The sequence below is a fragment of the Chinchilla lanigera genome, unplaced genomic scaffold (genome assembly GCF_000276665.1).
Source record: "Chinchilla lanigera isolate Chin_1 unplaced genomic scaffold, ChiLan1.0 scaffold00113, whole genome shotgun sequence".
In the NCBI taxonomy this organism is placed as follows: Eukaryota; Metazoa; Chordata; class Mammalia; order Rodentia; family Chinchillidae; genus Chinchilla; species Chinchilla lanigera.
Window position 1 is genome coordinate 3,858,406 of NW_004955514.1, and position 20,262 is coordinate 3,878,667.

General features: G+C 58.6%; 1 protein-coding gene across 1 annotated transcript in view; it reads left to right on the top strand.

Moving 5' to 3' along the window:
• The first annotated feature begins 5,055 nt into the window (after positions 1-5,055).
• Ppp2r2c (protein phosphatase 2, regulatory subunit B, gamma) overlaps positions 5,056-20,262 on the top strand; it is a 29,566-nt gene continuing 14,359 nt past the window's right edge. The window contains exons 1-5 of the mRNA XM_005408859.1: positions 5,056-5,124; positions 5,815-6,057; positions 8,055-8,220; positions 9,469-9,581; positions 12,786-12,963. Coding sequence (XP_005408916.1) covers positions 5,056-5,124; positions 5,815-6,057; positions 8,055-8,220; positions 9,469-9,581; positions 12,786-12,963 — 769 coding nt within the window. The remainder of the gene's footprint in view (positions 5,125-5,814; positions 6,058-8,054; positions 8,221-9,468; positions 9,582-12,785; positions 12,964-20,262) is intronic.

The window sequence follows — 20,262 nt, forward strand, 5'->3', positions numbered from 1 at the left end:
AAAAAAAAAAGAAGATGGGATAAGTATATTTGTATATTTGAAGCAGCCAAGTAAATATATTTAGCATCTTGGGAGGGGCTTAATGGCAGTGTGTGTTACTGTAGTAAGTTTTTTAAAGACTTAAACATTCCTGATTGATTTTGATCACACTTCCTCCTCCTCCTCCTCCTCATCCATCACTAATTGCAGCTAACGACTCCGCTGGCTTCTGGGTGCCAAGGAATCCTCTTTGTTATCTCCTTTGTCCCCGCATCCGGCCCCTTGTGCCCCTTAGAGATGGGAAGCCACGGCTCAGAGGCTGTAACTTGCTGAGCATCGAGGCCCTCCCTCCCTGCTGTCAGCTCTTGGCCTTTGTCCCTAGACCTGGGCACGTGTGCTCAGGACCTGGCCACCTGGCTGTTGCTTGGGGACCCAAGGAACCCCCATCCTCAGGGGACACCTGGGTGGGGGGTCTCAGGGAGCTGTGCGGCAAGCAAGTGAGCAGGGCTGGCTGGTCTCCTCAGGTCCCGAGGCCAACTGCTGGCCCAGGCCCCCTGGCCACCTTGAAGGGCCATGCGCTTTGATTGAGGAACGGCACCCAGAGGGCTGTGCTCAGGCTGGAGCTGGTGTCCCCTCCACTTTGATGGCAGTCCCGCCCATCCTGGCACACCAGCATCCTGGCCAGACCCTGCTGCCCACAGGCAAACCCACGTTGCCCTCCTCCAAGGCCATCTGCCTCCGCCGGCCGGACCAGCAGACATTTGGCGGTGGGGGTCCTGGGCTGGGGTGAGCTGGCAGCCATTGCCCTGCCCTCCCCCTCCCCTGTCCCCTGTGGAGTGCCCTGGAAGGGGCAGCCATGCCCACCCTGCAGCAGCCTTGAAGCGGGGAGAGCTGCACACAGCCACAGTTTAGGGGTGAGGATGCAGGGACTGCTGAGGCTATTGATGCCCCAGATCTCTTCTGGGGCTGGGTTTCTGTTTGATCAGCAAAGGACTGTCTTTTTTTTTTTTTTTTTTTTTGGTACTGGGGATCAAACTCAGGACCTTGCCCTTACCAAGCAGGCGCTGTGCTGCTGAGCTGTATCCCCAGCCCCGGGACTGTCTCAAAACACAGTGCTGGGATGTAGTAGAATATTACTTAGCCGTAAAAATGAACAGGCATGTCTAGGAAAGGAGGTGGACAACCACAGAGGCCATGCATGAGTGTGACCCTATTTACGTGACATGTCCAGAGGAGGACAGTCCCCAGGCACAGAGGATGCTGGTCTTGGACTGTGTACCCCAGGCGGGCCTGCAACTCATGGTGATCCTTCTCCTAGCTGGGTTAGTGAGCCGTGAGGCCGAGGGTGGCTCTCAGCGGGGCACGGCTGGGGCTCGTGCTCAGGTCGACAGCGTGGAGCCGGGGCGCGCGCCCAGCACACAGCGGTTCTTGCAGCGGTCACCTGCTTTGGCTGCCTGGCACCGTGTGCGCTGGGTGCGGCTTTGTTCGGTGAGGGAGTTGCTCCCTCGGCTCGGAGCAGAGCTGCATAGACCGAGCCCCTGGGAGCTGTGGGCGACTCTGATTGGGCGCCACTGCGCTGGCCTCCATGGTCGGCTGCAGGCAATGGGAACACAGGTTACCAGCGAGCATGTGCTCAGCACCAGTGAGCGGCACATGGTGGCCCCAGGACCGTAGCCGTAAGGAAGACACCACCCCAGGGATGGAGTGAGGTGTGGCCAGGAGGGCTTCCAGAGGAGGTGATGCTGGCCACGGGTCCCAACCCTAAGGGAGCAGGTGACCTGTGCCTGCCCAGGGGACCCCCAAGTGCCTGCTTTGGGGATCCCAGGATGGGACCTCTGGCTATCAGTGTAGGCAGCGTTTCCTGAGGCAAACCCTGAAGACCCTTGCTGTAAACATAGATACATATATCTGTAATCCCTGCACTGTGGGAGGCTGAGGCGGGAGGACTGTAGATTCAGATCCAACCCAGGCAACTTAGTGACACCTTGTCTCAAAACGTAACGTGGGTTGGGGATCAACTCAGTGCAGAGGACCTGGACTCAAGCCCCAGTACTGCTACAGACAGATCCCACGAGCAGATGCTTGGCATCCACACGCCTTTGCCAAACCGGAGGCAGTGCTGCGTCGGCCTTGGTGGGAGGGACTGCCGCAGCTCTGCAGATCTTGCACAACAGCATTGGAGGGGCTGGGGTTGGGGCCAGGCCCGGCGAGGCAGGGCCTGGGATCTATCTGCACATTTCCCAGCTGGTGGCTGCAAACTGCGGCCGGAAGCAGAGCACAGACTCCTGCCCAGCCTGTGTGCCGGTCACGGGGCGCTGCCCTCAGGAGGAATTCCTTCTCCCACTGCCCCGGGGGTCACAGTGATGTCCCCTTCGGGAGCTGGGCCGAGGTACAGAGGACAGCAGATATGAAAGTGACACAGTAATTGTCAATCGCTTGCAGACATTAGTGCCTGTTACTGTGGTAACCGCCCAGCTCCGGTGGACCTCATCACCCGAATAGCAGTGGTTTTGTTGCTGTTTTAATTTAATAGTGTTGTTATTTTCCCCATCATAAAAATAACATGCATTATGCATGTGTCTACATGCACCAGACATACACATTAAATTATGCAATTTCTTATATCAATTATACCCCAATAAAGCTATTAAAATAATACACATTCATTACAGAAAATGTAGAAAACACAGAAGGGCAGAAAGAGGAGAAAAAATTATCCTGTTTCGACTGCACCAAAGCAGTCCCTGATAGCGTTTTGAAGAATTCTCTCCCAGCTTTCCTCGCACGCTTGCTTCTCTTTGTAGGGCTGTGATCACTGGTCTATATAATTAAACACGTTTTACATACAATTTTACATCCTGTTCTTTCCCCTCACGGGGTTTTAATATGCAACAGCCAGAACCAGAGCCACCCTGGGGCCCGGCATGGCTGGGCTGAGGCTCGGCTTCCGCCTCTAGGTGTTCCTGGCTGGGGCACGCTGCCCACGGACGTCAGCGTCGGGAGGCTGGGACGCTGTGGCTCCGTGCCCCGTGGCCCCGTGGTCTTCCCCAGTGCGCTGCTTTCCTGGTCGTGTCTGCGTACAATGGCGTGTGTGTCGTCTTGGTCAGTGAACCCACGCAGCTCACTCTCATCCTGCTTCCAACCTTTCTCTCTTCTTTCTGTTGCCATCGTAGCTAGCGTCCACCGAGGCACGGAGGGCGGGGTAGGCCAGGGACCGTGTCCCAGAGCACGTGCTGAGCAGATACCTGCTCGTGCCCGCCTCGCACAGGACCGTGGAGGCCTTGCGGTGCAGCTGTGGCCTTAAAAGTCCCAGCGTTGCCCTGGCGGGGGGAGAGATTGCAGACAGTGCGAGTGTCGTAGAAAGAAGAGACCAGGCTGAGGGATGTCAGGTGGCTCTGCGTGGGCCCCGGGGTGCGGATGGCAGGTTCGGCAAGGGGCACACTGTGGGCCTTTGGGAAGGAGAAGTGACAGGAGGGACGGAGACCAGCGCCCTCAGTCAGGAGTGGAAGGAGGGAGGAGAGGGAGCAGGAGTTGGGTGGGGCGGAGTCTGTCTCCTTTGACCGAGTTGAAACCCGTAAAGGTGGCTGTGGAGGCCCTAACGGCTGGGGCTGGGCTTGGCCAGCGTCTCGGCCGCCCCCCAGGTCACACTGGCTACCCTGGGCAGCCTGCGCCCGGCAGAGGCAGAGGCGGGGTGCAGAGCACAGCCCAGGGCTGAGCACTGTCCAGTCTCTGCTCCTGACTCATCTGCTGATGTCCCGCAGGCCCCACTCGGAGCCATGGGTGGGGACAGGGGCCCCGGACCAGAGCAGGGGCATCTCTGAGTTGTATGGAGAAGAGTGCGCGGTTGCACAGCTTGGGTTAATGGGGAGCTCAGCCTGGAGCTGCTCAGGCCACTCTGCGACCTCTGCCGCCATGACTGTGACATGGGGACCCACGGAAGGGCCTTGAGCAGGGGTGACACGGGCGGTCTCCCAGCTCTCCCTGCTTCACCACAGCCAGATTGTAGCGGGTGAACGAAAGTGAGCGGGTCACTTAGGAGGACTCACAGGCGTGGGGCTGGGCAAGCGCTGGTACCGCCCTGTGCTGGGAGGCGGAGCCGGCAGGATTGGGCGTGGGGTGAGGGAGAGAAGGGGAGCGTCTGGGGTGTCCGCCAGCGCTGGCGCTGCCGTCCCCAGACCAGGAAGCAGCTGGGAGGAGGCAGAGACGCTGGAAGGCTGTGAGCAGAGACCCGGCCGCAGTCATTTCCCTCGTTGCTGGGGCAAAACACCTGACACCCACAATTTAAGGGAAGAGAGGCTGACTTTGGCTCAAGTTCCAGTCCACAGTTGGCTGCTCCAAGGGGGGACAGCATGGCACCGGGGCCTGGCGGAGGGGAGCTGCTCAGGGCATGGGGGCGGGAAGCAGAGATTGGAGGGAGGGGCCCGAGGGAGAGGACCCCTTGCAGGCCACGCCCAGTGCCCGCCCCTTCCCACCAGGCCCCGCCTCCTAACAGCAATCAGTTGTCCGGTGGTCCAGTCACCTTTCAAAAGCCCTGTCTGTGCCTGCAGGAGGCTTTTCCAGGACCTCTGGATAGGCACCATGACAACCTGCGCAACTCAGGAGCCTGACCAGCCCCCTGGTGGCCGTCAGAGTGGAGTGCAGGGTGGGCCTGGGCCGCGGACAGGCGGGCAGCTTTGTGGTTCCCGGAAGGCAGACCCATGTTGCTACAGCTGGGGTGGGAGGTTCTGGTGTCTGCAGTGTCCCCGCTAGGAGGGTGAGGAATGGCAGAGGTCCCACTCCCGGGACCCACTACCAGTTGCTGCTGGGGCACAGTTCTGGGTGTTCCAGAACTTTCCGTTTTTCAAGACACATTGGCTGTGTGGGTTTTTACAGGAACACTTGCCCTTTTCAAATACTAGGACTGCAGACTAAGAATAAAAGTCATTTTGGGCCCCAGGAAAGCTCGCTGGTGGGACAGCCTGTGCTTTGAGGCAGTGAGTGGACTACAGAGCCATCTGTCCCTCGAAGGGGCGGCTTTCCTTCTGCCAGCCCGGGTTCCTGTCCCCTCTGCCAGACTGGCCCTGGAATGTGTGACTCATGGAGCCTGAGATCGGTGGTGGTGGAAGAGCGGTCCCCTTGCTCCCCGACAAGAGTGGGGTGCTGGAGGTGGGGCTGTTGCTCCCCTCCAACACCTACCCACACAGGGGGCTGGCCCTGGGTGCCCAAGGCTCCAGGCACTGGGGTGACCGCAGAAGGAAGGTGTCGGGGTGCCTTCAGGAGCCCTGGGTGGGAAGAAGGAAGGAGGGGTGCCAGGGGCGCAGACTGGAGGGGCCCCAGGGGCACCATTCCGGACAGTGCCACCCCCACAGGCACTGTGTGTCTGTCTACAGTGGCTGGGAAGGGCTGTCCGCCCCGGTGGCCGGAGGGCAGAGGCCTGGTGGGGTTTAAGTCAGAAGCGAGAGGCCTGTCCCGGTGGCTTTAGATACCTCCTTCGGGGCCTGGGGTTTAGCTCAGTGGCACAGCGCCTGCCTGACAAACCTGAGGTCATGAGTTTGATTCCCGGTACCGGAAAAAAAAACAAAAAAGATACCTCCTTCGTCTCCATTTTTCATCCAGTTCGAAGGTGTCTCTGCTGTGACCCCCTGTTCCACCCCCACCCTGGTCCCCTCCAGGGCTTCCCAGGGGCCTGTGCTCCCCGAAAGGTCCTGCGCTGGTCACTGTCTTGCCCTCTGCCAAACTGCCCCCAGATGCCCGCCCGGCCTGCCCCTGAGGCTCCGGCCAGTGGGGCCTCCTGGGAAGCCCTGCCAGCCCCAGGCCTGGACCCTGACAACCTGCTGTCCTGTGCTCTGCCTCCAGACAGACCCCTGCAGGCTGCTTCCTGAAGGGAGAGACAGGAAGGCTGGGGAGCCCTTCCCAACCTCTGCCCAGGGGAGTGGGCCCTGGGGGCGGGTGTCGCCCTGCTGGTGGCTGTCTCATGAGTGCCCCTCCTGTCTCTCCGCAGCCGATATCATCTCTACTGTTGAGTTCAACCACACCGGGGAGCTGCTGGCCACAGGCGACAAGGGCGGCCGGGTTGTCATCTTCCAGCGGGAACCAGAGGTGTGCAGAGGGGCCGGTGTGGGGGAGGGGTCAGGCGGGAAGGGCCGGGTGGGAGAGGCAGGTCTTGGATCAGGTCCAATAGGAAGGCTGTCAGGCGGCAGGCTGGGGGCGAGGACTGGACAGTAGAGGGGCCTCTGGCCCACAAGTGCCACCAGCCTCCTGCCAGGGTTGCCTCCCTGAGCCTAGCTCTGCCTACACCATGGGATCCTGGGGAAGGGGGTGGGCAGGTGGGGCCAGCAGCTGCAGCCCTAGAGTTCCGGGGTCCAGTGGGCTTGCAGAGGTGCCTTCTGAGCCCTGCCACCCTCTAGGGCTGGCTGATTCTCGCTGCCTGCAGTGCTGCTGTCCTTGACCCCAGAAAATCAGGCAGACCCTACTGCTGCCCTTGGTGAAGCCCCAGTGGGACCTCCCTCTGCCTGGGTGGCCTGGCACGGTGCTCACCAGGGAGGGTGGGGCAGTGTGCCCACTCCTGTCAACCCCTGCAGCCCACAGGCTGACCTTGGTGGCCTTTGTTCAGGCCTCAGCCCTCCCAGCCCATCCCCATTTCCTCCCCTGCCCCCACCTGACAGAAGGAAGCTAAGACAGCTGCCCCGAGGGTCACTGTAAGACCCCGAAAGCCCCTCGTGATAAAAGATTCCCCCCATTTACTGAGCACCTACTATGTTCAGATGCCTTCCTAAGCATCTCCTAATTGCTCCCCCCACCCCCAGAGGTGAGGATCCACACCCACTGTGCAGATGGGGAAAGTCCTGAGTCACCCAGCTCGTGATCAGCAGAGCAGGCCTGGGGCCTGGGCTGTGGGCACTGAGACTTCGGCCCATGCTGAGACCAGGAGGGGAGGTGGGGAGGGCAGGATGAGGGAGGGGCCCAGACGGAGCCCCGTCTTCCCCGCCTGAGCTCGCCCCAGGCCGACGCTCGAAGTGAGCACCGCAGCAGGGCTTCTGCCACTGGCTGGGAGCACCTACACATCAGCACTCTGGTGGCGCCATGCCAGGGACCCGGGCTCTGGGCAGTGCTGCGGCCAGCACCATGGGTTTCACAGGATGGGCCAGAGGCCTTGGGGGCCGCAGGGTGGGACCCGCCTTTTGCTGGGTTTCGGGGAGCAATTAAATTGGCAGATCCGTGTTGCTGCGCTGTGAAGTTTTCTCCTTTAGGTTTTTCTTCCTTCTGCCCCCACTGACCTTTGTCAGAACCCGTTATCATTTTCGAGGAAGTGAGTTGGTGGCAAAAAATTTAAAGAGCTTTAGAGCCTCTCAAAAACCAAGACAGGAGTAGGAACCTAAAAATAGATACTTTCAAATAAGGAACAGAAAAACGGATACTCTAAAACGTGCGGAGAGGCAGGAAGCTGTGGGCCCTCTTCATGTGCAGTTGTGGTGTCACGTTGCGTGCACTTAATTGTGTGCAGGGGGCCACCCCTCACTGTCTGGGGGCTCCCCAGTGGGGTCTTTGTTACAAGGAGCTCTGCTTTCCCAATCCAGATGGGAACGCAAGGGAGGCCAAGGGACCCTGACTGTCCCAGGTTGATGCTGTGGGACGTCCACCCCAGTGCAGCCTCTGCTCCAAAGTGCAAGCCCTCAAGTCCAGCCCAGGATGAACACACAGACACAGGCAAGGGCCAGGGCCTGGACATGGCATGGTCAGAGCCTCAGGATTAGCATCTGACCCCAGCAGAGGGGATGGTGGCCAGTCGGTGACCACGCGGCCTTGGAAGGTGCCTGGCCTCTGGGTCTCCGCCTCCACCTGTAGGACTAGGTGGTCTCATGGCCCTACCCTGGCAGGAGCCTCGAGCACAGAAGTGAGGTATGGGGGGGTCCTTGGCTCAGTGACCAGCACATAGTAGGTGCTCAGTAAACGCAAGCTCGCTGGGATGCTGCTCTTACTGACGTGGCTGGGTGAGTGAAGTGCAGGGTTTCCTATGGACGTCAAATTGGGCCACCTGGTCTCCAGGTGGCGTCACGCTGTCCTGCAGCTCAACCCACCCCTGGGTTTCTTTGCAGAGCAAAAATGCACCTCACAGCCAGGGCGAATACGATGTCTACAGCACCTTCCAGAGCCACGAGCCGGAGTTCGACTATCTCAAGAGCCTGGAGATAGAGGAGAAGATCAACAAGATCAAATGGCTCCCGCAGCAGAATGCAGCCCACTCACTGCTGTCCACCAACGGTGAGCCTGGGTCGGGTGAGCCCCCGCGGGGTCAGCGGAAGCCACGTGCGTCACTTGGATTGTGAGCGTGTTTCTGGGTCTTCAGATCCTGAAGTGTGAGGTCCAGAGCAGCACCGAGAAGCCAGGCTGGGCACAGGCCATGTCCACTGTAAACCATGCCACCCGGGCATCTTTGTGAATGCTGGCCTTCGGGGTGCACGGGGGTCAGGTCGGGACACCCAGTGACGGCAGGTCACAGACTAACTCACCGATTGCTTCTCCCGTGTGTGCTGGTGTTTACTCTGGTTACTCTGCTAGGCGGGGTTCTCCAGACAAACCAGAGCTGGCAGGGGAGTAAGGTAACCGAGAGAGACAGACAGACAGAGACAGACAGAGACAGAGGGGGAGACGGACTCGGGACCTGGCACATGTGACTGGGAGGCTGGCCAGCCTGGCATCTGCAGGATGGCTGCAAGACTGGAGCACTAGGGAGGATGCTAAAGGTTCCCCAGGTCAGACTTCGAGCTAATTGGCCTTCAACTGATTGGGTGAGGCCCGCTACATGGTGGAAAGTCACCGGCTTTGCTGACTTAACCTTTAACCTCATCTAAGAATCTTTCACAGCAGGACATGGTGTAGCCAAGGTGACACCTAGAATTAACTATCACAACTACTAAATCTCCCTCCATGATGTGGGGTCCAGGGAAATGAGGCTCCTAGGAGCCCATTGCTGGATGGCAGGGTACTGTTCCTTCAGGAAGAATCACCTTGTCAGCCAAGGAGTTTAAAGAGTAGGCTGGTATAGCCTTAATCCAGCACTCTGGGAGGCTGAGGCAGGAGGATCCAAAGTCTGAGCCCAGACCTGCAATTTAGGGAGTTAGCGAGACCCTATCTCAAAATTATAAATAAACAAATGAATGGGGGTGTAGCTTAGTGCAAAGGCCCTGGGTTTAATCCCCAGTACCCCAAAAAACAAGCAGTAGGAAAGTACAATGGTCCTGCATCTGTAAATCAGCTGAGGAGTCGATAATGACCCTCGAAAGCAATGTTGTCTTTACCACCGGCGATGAGGAAGGAGCAGAGTGGACACGCACTGCACGTGTCCATCTACAAAGTGGACAGGATGCCAGCGGCCGCGCTGTCCAAGAGCAGGGTGACACTGAGCGGCCTCTGGATTTCCGTGTCACCACGCAGCCAGCTGCAGTGGGTTCCCTGTCCTCTGAGCTGGTGTTTGGTCATGTGTCCGGTGTCTCTGTTCTGTCCTTAAAGATAAAACCATCAAGTTATGGAAGATCACCGAGCGGGATAAGAGGCCCGAGGGCTACAACCTGAAGGACGAGGAGGGCAAGCTGAAGGACCTGTCCACGGTGACGTCGCTGCAGGTAATGCTCGCTGCGGGTCCCCGTGGGGGAGGGGTGCTGTGCTTCTTTCGTGAAACCGGAAGATTTTAGTACTTGAAGGGCCTTCGGGTTGGAGCCAGGGGCGGGTTTGCATCCTGGCTGGGCCGCATCCTTGTCGGGTGGCTGGGGGTTCTTCCTCCGCTGTGTGCCTCAGTTTCTCGCCAGCAAAATGCTCCGTCCTCGTTGCCCTCCCGAAGAGACTGAGCAAGTTCACGCATGCTGACACCCGGCAAGTGTCACCAGTAGACGGGGTCATCAGTGCAGCCCCGAGAAGGAGAAATAAACGTTCAAACACGCTGGCAAATGACTGGCAAGTTGCTCGCATAAATTCTGAGGATGCAGGGCAGCCGTTTCACTTCCATGTGGAGCAATGGGGGTGACAATTCCTGCTCCCCACGCCCCCAGCCCAGGGAGGTTTACGGGGGCTTTGTCCAGTGGGAGAGATGCAATTATCACGTCTTGATTGGCCTGGCGTCTGCGGCAGAGCTGGAGGCCCGCGGGAATCTCACCTGCTTCCCTCCCAGCATGAGTTTTTATGTCACCTATGTCCCCAGGTGCTTAGCTGTAAACTCAGGCTGAGGAGGGGAACTGGGTGTTTATTTGCAAGGGTTCTCCAGAGGAACGGAATCAGCAGAATGCAGATCACTGTGCAAGTGATTAAGGGGATTAACTAGACCAGCCCAGGATGAGAGGCACAGGAGCCCCTCAACCCAAGAAGCTGAACCCGCAGAAAGGAGGGCTCAGGAGGTGAGGCCAGCCCGAGGCTGCAGGCTGCAAGCTCTCTGGTGTGAGTCTGCCTTGCAAGGCTGGAGAAGCTGGAGTCTGGGCCCACAGGCCGCAAAAGACACCCGGGCTCCAGCACAGTGGAGCTCTTCAAACTCAGGCCGCCTTCCTCCTTCTTCCCTTTCCTTCCATCTGGCTGCAAGCCCATTGGACAGAGTGACTGCATCAGGGTTGGCCTTCCCCCTCCATTTGCTGGCCCACATGCCACTCATCTCTGGGAACACCCATCTACCCAGATCCACCAATGCGCTGGGCAACTCCTAACCCAGTCAAGTTGACAGGGTGATTAAGCAGCGTAGGTGACCTGGTCTTTCCTCGTCTTGCCTCTGATCTCATTTGTTTGTGTTACTGAAGCCATCCCCATCGTACCTGGCTTTCTGCCGAGTCTGATGGTGGCAGCCAGTGTGTACCGTGGCTGCTCTGTGTGGGGCCCGTGTTAGGGCCCCAGAGATTAATCCAAGACTCAGTCCCTTCCCCTAAAGTGTCCCCAGCCGCCTTCCAAGGAGACAAACACAGAATCACCAAACACTGGTGTTCAGTGCTGTGGCAGAGGGACACACGGGCTGTGGGAGCTCAGAAGGCCTTTCTCCACCTTCTCTACTTGGTGAACTCCTATTCATCCTTTAAAACCCTGTCAGTCTTCACTTCTGTAAAGCCTTTCTCCACAAGCCAGAAGAAAATCATTACCCTTCCTGTGTCCCTGCTCACCTTTTGTATGTGACACCGTTCTGTCCTCGGTGTTCATCCTCCTGTCCATCACTTTGACCGAGTCATGACTTTCGGAGTCATAGGGAGGACGTTTTATCCCTGACACCCCCAAACCTTCAGGGCAGGCTTCCTCCCTCTCTCCCTGTCCCCTTGTATTTAAGTGGCCTTGCAGAATGGTTTGCAGGATGGTAGTGCCAGGAGGAAGTGCTGTGGCCCAAGGAGGGGGATGCCCGGACTTTGCTGGGCTGGGGATGCTCTGAGCTTGCTCGCCAGGAGCGGCCAGACTTCCTGTCTCTCCTGCCCAAGGGTCCCCAGTGTGGATGGTGGCCGCGCGCCGAGGGCAGGGACCGTTCACAGCAGAGCTGGACGGTTGGACAGGCAGGGACAGGCGCAGGGGGCCCCTGCAGGTGTAGACACAGGGACTCAGCCTCCCAGGCATGCAGCTTGGATGTGCAGAGCCAGGCGGCAACACGAGAACCACCAGAGCCAGGAGGGCCCAGGTGCCCGGTACGTGGAAGCACAGAGCTGTCACCCCCTCACCTGCCCTCAGGCCCAGGGACACAGCCCGCTGTCCTCTTACTCAGTCGCCATGTGTGCTCTCACTCCAGTGTGTGTCTCTGCGCAGGGCCTGGACCGAGTGCCGGAGAGATGGGTGCACGAGACGGCACGGCACACCTGACTGGCGCCCCATCCCCGGGGAGCGGGCCACGGCCACACCATGCCGCGTGCCCCCTGGGGTGTGAGCGTGCTGGGCCCTGGGCTTGGCCTGCATGTGGGCTGGGGCAGGTTCTGCTTCCTGCACATCCCGTCCAGCCAGGTCTGGGGAGAGGTGGGTGAGGCCCCACCTGTCTGCCTGTCTGTTGGGCCCCTCTGGACCCCAGGGCTGAACGGGCTGTCTGACACACTGTGGTGCCTGCTACGGGCCCCACAGAGACGGAGGAGTCGCAGTGGATTCAGAGCCTCAGAGTGTGTTGCAAGCAGAGAGCACAGTGGAAGCAAAAGCCCATGTCTGATGTCACTGCAGGGACCGCCAGCCCCCGCCACTGTGACACACAGTCCAGCACCCCAGTGCTTCACACAGAAATGTGTTTCTCATGGCGGAAAGGTGCGGCTGGGGCTCTCCGAGGGCTTCTTCCACCCTCACCCCTAAGGCAGAAGTCCTCATGTTCCAGGTGGACAGACACTGCTGCTTAACCAGCTGCTCACAGAACATGTGACACTGCACACATTTCATTGGTCAAAACCAGTCATATGGCCATACTCCTATGCAAGGGATGCTGGGAAATGTAGTTTCCATCTGGGTGGCCTCTTCCAATCGTATGGTTGCTGAAGGAAGATGCAGTGTTTGGTGGATAGTTAGCTGGCTCTGCTACGTTACCTTCTTCCACTTTACAGATGAGAGAATTGGGGGCAGAGGGCTTCAGCCGGTCATTCACTGACACACCGTGGGTAAGCAGCCAGGATGGGCACAGGACCAATCCCAGGAGTCTGCCTGGGTAGAGTCGGCAGCTTTTCCTGCAGGGCTGGGCAGGCAGGGATGTTTGTCATGTCATCGTCCTTGCTTATTTCAGTCCTGGAAGTGTTTAGGATGGGTGCTGCCCAAGTGGTGCCGCCTTTTGTTAAGGGCGCATGCCTGCCGCACCCTGCCACCCTCTCAGGCCCACGAAGCCCAGCTCTGACCTCACCCCTCTGCAGGTGCCGGTGCTGAAGCCCATGGACCTGATGGTGGAGGTGAGCCCACGGAGGATCTTTGCCAATGGCCACACTTACCACATCAACTCCATCTCCGTCAACAGTGACTGCGAGACCTACATGTCGGCCGACGACCTGCGCATCAACCTCTGGCACCTGGCCGTCACCGACAGGAGCTTCAGTATCCTTCATCTGCGGGGAGGGCGGCTGTGGGGTGGACAGGGTGGGGCTTCTGCCCTGTTTGACGTCTTCATCCAGGACCCTTCTGGTGAGCATGCATGTGAGGCCCAGATGTGGGATCATGCATTGTCTACCCAGGAAAATCCAACAGACATGGCTGCTGGGGCTCACACGTGAGTGGCCATGGTGCCCATCACCCTGGCCCTACAGGGACTGTAGAAGGGAAAGAGCTCAGGTCCACTGCCCTGGAGGAGGGACAGGTGGCCCAGGGATGGCTCCCTTTGTCTCCTCTCCCAGGGCCCAAGGCAGCCTGCGGTGAGTTAGACGGACAGCATTGGGTCCTGCCTAGGACTTAGAGTAGGGACTTGGTGGCCCTATTTGAGGTTAAGTTTGGGGCAAGTGGTTGACTGAGTCCCACCAGACAGTGAGGACAGGTGTCTGACGTGGAGCCCCGGCCTGGGGAGGGCAGGCTGTGCAGATGTCCAGTCGCCGTTCTGCAGGTCATCAGCAATGGCAGCAGTGTGAGTGAGGCTCTGGGTGCCGGGCCCTACTTGATAGCACCACGTTAATTTCCTCTTGTGTCATCCGCACAGCCCCTGGGAGGTGACGCTGTTGTGACCTCACGGTCAGCCACCGTCCGCTGGAGTTCAGACCCAGCCTGTGTGAGGGACGCCACCAAGCTGTGCGGTGGGCGTGGGGACCTCCTGGACCCTTGTGGGACCAGACTGTCTCTGAGGGTCGCTGGGGACCCAGAGGGAAGAGAAACAGGCTGCTGGGCTAGAAGGAGAGGGTGACAGAGGGCCAGGAAAGTAGGAAGACCCCATCCGGGAGGAAGGGAGTTGGGAAGGGCTCGGAGCCGCACGAGAGGCATGGGGCATACACCAGCCAGGGCTTTGCAGCTGGACCCTTCCTGTGGGAACCTCACTGCCTCCTCCGAGCTGTGTGCCCTCAGCAGAGTCGCTGCACCTCTCTGAGCTGAATGCCACAGTGATCCCTCCTTGTAGGCCAAGTCAGCTCCTGGTGTCCAGAGACCAAGCAAAGCCTAAGCCCACCTGTTTCTGCTGCTCAGAGCAGCAGTTAGTTGGGGCTTTTCTGTTGCTAGGGTCAGACAACCTCACGTGGGCTGCTCAAGGTGAACATAGGTATTTATGGATCTTTGCAACCATAAGAGAGCTTCAGGCGTGGGTGGATCCAGCGGCTCACAGTGTCCTGGGGTGGTGCTCCCTGCTTGTTGCCCCTGTTCTGCACTCTGGGTTGTTTCTGGCCCCATGTGATGGCATTTGTGTGCTAGCAGCCTGGGCTCCATCCCACCAGGACCCTAGTGGGCTCCCCATTGGCTCTCGGGGCCTGGCTTCCTCTGAACCAATCACTGTTGAGGAAGGAGAATACCACGCTGAGGTTGGCCAGCAGGACCCACAGCCTTGCCCAGCAGTTTCTTCCCAGGGGATCTCAGGAGACATGGGAGGGCCTTCGAAGTGGGCAGACAAACATATGCTCATTGCCAGGTCTGAGGTTGTTAACCAGCTTCCCAGCAGCATAAAACAAGGAAGATGACGTGTAGGGACCCCGGGTCTGCAAATGGGGAGGCTGGGACCCTCAGAGCTCCCTGGATAGGACTCTACTATTTCCAGAGCCACCTGCCGTTCATTCTCACTGGGTTCCCAGGCAGGGTGGCCTGGCACCAGGGATGGCGGAGAAGCTGCCCAGGGCATGGCGGACAGTAAGCCAGCAAGCCAAGGGATCCCCTGCTCATGCCCCAGTGGTGAGCCTTTCTCACCCGGCTCCCCTCCCATTAGCACATTTAGCTGTGAACTCACCTTGGACCAATCCCCAGATTTGCATCCCACCCCAGAGCAAGCTCCTCCCTCAGCCCCCACCCCTGTGCACAGGTGGCTGAGGCTGGCCTGGCCGGTGTGCAGGCTGTGGGCTGCCCTGGGCTGGGAGGCTCCAAACACATCGTTCTAAGAAACCTTCACAACCACTGCCATGTCCACTTGCCATGCATTTTTCTAAGTTTTATTAATTATCTTTAAATCAGGATGCTAAATTTTTGCCCAAATGACTGTCTTTTGAAAGGGAATTAGCTTCACTATTATAAATTAAAACATATCCCACGGGCCAGCTGTGATGCTGTTCAACTATAATCCTACCCAGAAGGCTGAGGCAGGAGGATCACTGTGAGTTCAAGGCCAGCCTGAACTGCATAGGGAGACCCTCTCTTAAAATAAAAAATAAAACATATCATACACCATAAAGAAGAAGCAGCCATAGAGATAAACACCACAAGACATTGGTAACTTTTATTTTTAACAAAGGAAATGAGCCGAGCTGCATACGCTGCTCCAAGATGCAGGATGTTTGGGTTCGAGCTTGTCTCGGTTACTTTTCTCTTGTTGTTGAGACGCAGTACCTGACGCCCAGAATAAAGGAAGGAAAGGTTTATTTAGCTCACAGTTTGTGGAGGTTTCGGTCCATGCTTGGCTGGCTCCAAGGCAGGGTGGCACATGGCACAGGGCAACTGTTCCTGAGGGGAAGACAACAAAAGCAACAAGAGGGGCTGGGGATTTAGCTCAGCGGCACAGCACCTGCCTGGCAAGCGCAAGGTCGTGAGTTTGATTCCTGGTACCTGAAAAAACAAAACAAAAACAAAACAAAACAAAAGCAACAAGAGCAAGTGGGGCAAAAGGGAGGAGAGAGAGAGCAGCCTCTTTCCCTCCCTTATGCTGTATGCAGCCTCCCTCCCGAGGCTGGGTGTGGCACTCACACCCATCGTTCCAGCATTGGACCATGAATCAACCACAAACCCCAGAAGCCAGCCCCATCACTGCACGAGGCCTTGGGGGGACATCCAGACACAAACCACGACAGAGCTGCTGACCGGAACCTGCTGCTGTGGGTGCTCGTTGAGCTCCTGAGCTGTGGCTGGGGCCAGTGTGGACCGCATGTTTTATTCGGTGCGTTTGCATTCATGCAGACCTTGGGCTCAGCAGCCTCCTGACTCCAGGTAGCCATATGAAGCTCGCAGCGGCTCCTTGAGCTCCTGGCAGAGCCGCCCCCGACAGTGGCTGGCTCCTTGGTGCCATTTGACCATGCCTGGGCATCAGGTTTGGGGCTGTGCCTGCCTCTGCTGGCCCTTCCCAGTGTCTCCCTCTGAGCCCACCGTTCCCTGAAGGCCGAGGAGCATCTGCCCCTCACCAGTACTTCCTGTCTGTCCTCTCCGTGCCCCTCGGGGCTCCTTGGCCGATCCTGGTTGCGCAGGTTTGCTGTGGATGCACCCTGCTCCGGCCTTTCTGCTGGAAGCCCTGGGGTTAGGAACCCAGGCAAAGGCTTCTCTGGTTGCTCTGGGCAGCACGCAGGCCCCGCACGTCGTTGGTGGAGCAGGACACGGACGCCTCCCTGTCAGGCTGGGCTCCAAGTAGCTCAGACCCCAGACCCCAAAGCGCCAAGGAGGTGGGCTCTGCTCTGGGGCCAGGCGGTGTGGGCTCGGCCCTGTTGCTTCCCCTCCCTAGTTGTCAGCTTTCACGAAGGGAAAATGGACAAGATTCTTCTCCTAGGGTTATTTGTTTTTGGTTCGTGGTTGTTTTCCTTCGGCGGTGCTGCGGATTGAACCCAGGCCTTTGTACTGAACTATGCCCCCAGACCATTTCTTATTCTGAGGTAGGGTCTTACTAAATTGCTCAGTCTGGGCTTGCAGTTGCAGTCCTCCTGCCTCAGCTTCCCAGAGTGCTGGGATTACAGCCATGTGCCCCATGCCTGGCTCTCCTAAGGTCATTTGTAAAGGGCAAAGAAACTATTCACTTTTATGGTCCAACTGCTAATCAGGATCCAGCAACAAGCTGGCATTATCCCCTTGCTTCAACAAGCCCTCATTTGTCAGTGTGGGTTCTCGTAAAGTCCCCGCTTCTGTGCTTGGTAAGGTTCTTTCTCCCCCGGCTGCAGCTTGACATCTGTTTGGAAAACCTCTCGCGTCCTTTCATACCAACATTTCGAGATGCCTGCACAGCTCCGGGTGATTTTTCTAGCGCTCGGTGCATCCTAAAGGTAGCAAATTGCACAGGAGGCCGAGTTGACGGACCTCTGCTTTATTTTTAGCGCTCGAAGAATTTTAAAGATGGTTCAATTGATTTTTCTCCCCCTGAACGATTTCTCATGCTGGGAGTGAGCAGCTCAGAAGCCTCGGACTGGGGTGGGTTTGGGATTCTTATTCCTATGTCCCCGAGGCCAGCTGGCTGGAGCGAGGGACCCAGGGAAGCGGGTGGGTAGCCCGAAGGCTCAGGCCACTGTGGTTGTGTTTCTACTGCACATATCTAAAACACCATAAGATCAGTCCCCCCTTTTCTGTCCGGAAGGCAGCTGGGAAGATGGCAGAGCTTTACTTCCCGCCTGGGGGCTGGTTCCTTGGGTAGTCAGCCCTTCCCTGGGGTTGGGGGCTGAGGGCTTCCGCCGCGGCCGCTGTCCTTGGTGCTGACCGCATCGCCAGCCCGTGCAGCACATGGCCACCCCTTACAGCACCTCCTCCCCGCTGTCACCCGCCGGGCACTTCCTGTGTGCCACACAGTGCTCTGTGCAATTGGCAGCGTTAACAGCCCCTTTGACCTAGGAGGAAACTGACCACACCAGGGTGGAGTGATCTGCCACATCACACGGCTGGGGAAAGCCAGGCTGGGACCCTCACTGGGGCTGCCAGGGTGCAGAAGCCACACCCAACTGTCACACAAGCCCACCTGTCCGTCTGCATGGCGACAGCCCCAGCAGCCGCTGTTTGTGGCGCGCTCGCGGGCTCCCTGGCCCGAGCCTGGCTGCACTTGGAATGCAGCGTGTTGTGTTTAATTCTTCAACTCGCAGAGGAGGGCGCTGTTCTCCCCATTTACACAGGTGAGACAGCTCCAGCATCGGACTCCCTCCCAGTTCCCCGCTCCGTCTGTGTCGTAATGTTTCCTGGTGCTCAGTTGGGACCCGAGGAGGCAGGTGCTTTTCACGCGCTGCAGGACAGATGGGAGACTGTCCCGTGTGGCTGAGTGACAGGCTCTGGGGGCTTGCAGCATCTCTAACTCTTCCTCGAGGTGGAGCGGGGTTCCCGTGGCTCTAGGTTGGGGCACGTCCAGTCCTCAGCCTCCTTGGTGTCCAGCAGCATGCTTCCCACAGAGCCCCCGTGTGTGCCGGCCAGAGCCCTGCCTGCTTCCTCCTCCATGACCGGAGCAGCCTTATTTCAGAAAGCCCACCTCCCGCCTTCACTCCTCACCCTGGGCACTTGCTGAGCCTCCCCCATTTTTTATTTTGAGACAGGGTCTCACTAAGTCGCTAAGTTGCCAAGGCTAGACTCAAACTTTCAATCTTCCTGTCTCAGCCTCCCAGAGTGCTGGGTTTACAGGCGTGCACATCCACAACTGGCTAGGACTCCCGCTCTGAGAAACCAGGGCCTGCAGTCAGCACAGACACTCCCGAGCCTTCTAGCGGGTAGTAGCTCTGCAATTCTGCAACCTTCTCAGTTTTGTGGGCTCCCTCACTCCCCAGAGGGAGAGGAAGACTCTGATTTTGATTGATTCCGATTTGGCCAATTTGAATTATTGAACTTCAACTGTTCACTAACCCTCTGCCTTGGGTCCTTTCCTCCGTGCTCACGACGGCCTGCGAGCAGAAGTTATCACCGCATTCCAAAACAGAAAGGCAGGGTGCAGAGAGGCCAAGGCTACGGGGTGGTGTGAACTGGGGTTTTTGCTCTCCGGGTGTTTTGTGGTGACGGCTGGATCTGCCACCCAGAGAGAGTGGGCAGCTTGGGGAGCCCTCTCGGGAGCAGCCCTCTTGAGCCTCCCGAGATGAGGGTTCTGCCCCCGAAGAGGGGCTGCACCATCACAGCCAAGAAGCTGCTCTGAGCAGAGAAAGAAGCGGCTGTTGCACACCAAACTGTCCCCAGCACTAGCGCCGGGACCTCAGGATGGGACTGTCCGGAGGTAGGGCGTAGTTGTTAGGTTGAAGTCGGGCCTCCCCGACTGGGCTGGTGTCCTTAAAGAAGAAAGGGTCCAGGACACATGGACACGGTGAATGTGTGAGCACAGGTTGGCCACTCAAGGACACAGGAGCAGGTGGCCACCTCAGAGCCCAGGGGACAGGATGTAGGAGGGAGAAGCCCCACCGACACTTTGATCTTGAACTCCTGGACTCCTAGCAGTGAGAACTAAGGAGACAGAAGCCTCTGCATCCCGTGTCCCTGCTGTACCCCATGGGGCCTTCCATGGCGTGGCCCTCAGGAGGGCTCCTCCATCCTCCCACCAGCGGCTGCTTGGTTGCCATGGGGACAGCCTCAGAGCAGCTCCCAGGGAGACATCTGGGTGGACCCTGTTTTGCAGGCTTAGATCCATGGAGCCCGAGGCCAGAGCCGCCCCCTCGTGGAGGCATGGCCAGTGCTCAGCCGTGCCTCCCTGAGGGACACAGGCCATCCGGGCCCTGGGGCACAGGGCCGTGGGGAGAGGTGGGGGTAGCTCCAGATGCTCTTGCTGCACAGCTGGAGGAGGAGCGCTAGGGGGACCTCAGGAAGCTGGGTGCCAGCTCTCTGCCACAGTGTCACCCCAGCCAGTTCTGGGCCTTCCTTCCTCCTGGACGGACTGGAGCCTGGCACCTCTTCCTGCCGGGAAGCTTCTGTGCTTGCCCGTGCCCGTGCCCACGCTCTGGCACTGTCATCGAGTCTGGGAGCGCTGTTAGTCACTGTGCCTTCACAGACCGGCTTGCTGTGGTGTCCCCACCAAAGCCATGGGACATGGGTGGCCTTGCCGTGCTGCTTGGGCATTTATGGAGCCCTTCCCATACGGGCCTCTCCCTCGGGGTCTTCGCGGGAACAACCAGGGTTCTTCATTAATGGGCCTGGTGCCATGGAGTGGCAGGGACGCTGGGCAGGTGGGGACACTGGGCTCTGTCTGGTGCAGCTCCTCAGGCCAGGGCCGGGCTCTAGCCAGGCCCCAGGCACAGAGAGACCTTGTCTCTGACGTTTCTGAGCTCTTGGAGCAGCCATGGTGAGGGTGATGCGGGCCAGGCCCAGGAGATCTGGAGGTGCCCTTGGCCGCGGGAGACCAAGGAGCTTCTATAAAAACCTCCACAGCACGAGGACTCTGCAGACGCCGTGGATCACATTTCCTATGTCCTTGGCAGGAAGGGCCTGGGACCTCACCCTTGGGCTGAACACCACGTGCCCTTGTTTCCGAGCTTTGTGGGCTCCCCCAGCACTGGCTCTGCCCTCACGTGGTCACCCTGCTACGGCAGCAGAAACGCCGAACCGACACCCAGGATTTGGAGGCAGGTTTACGTA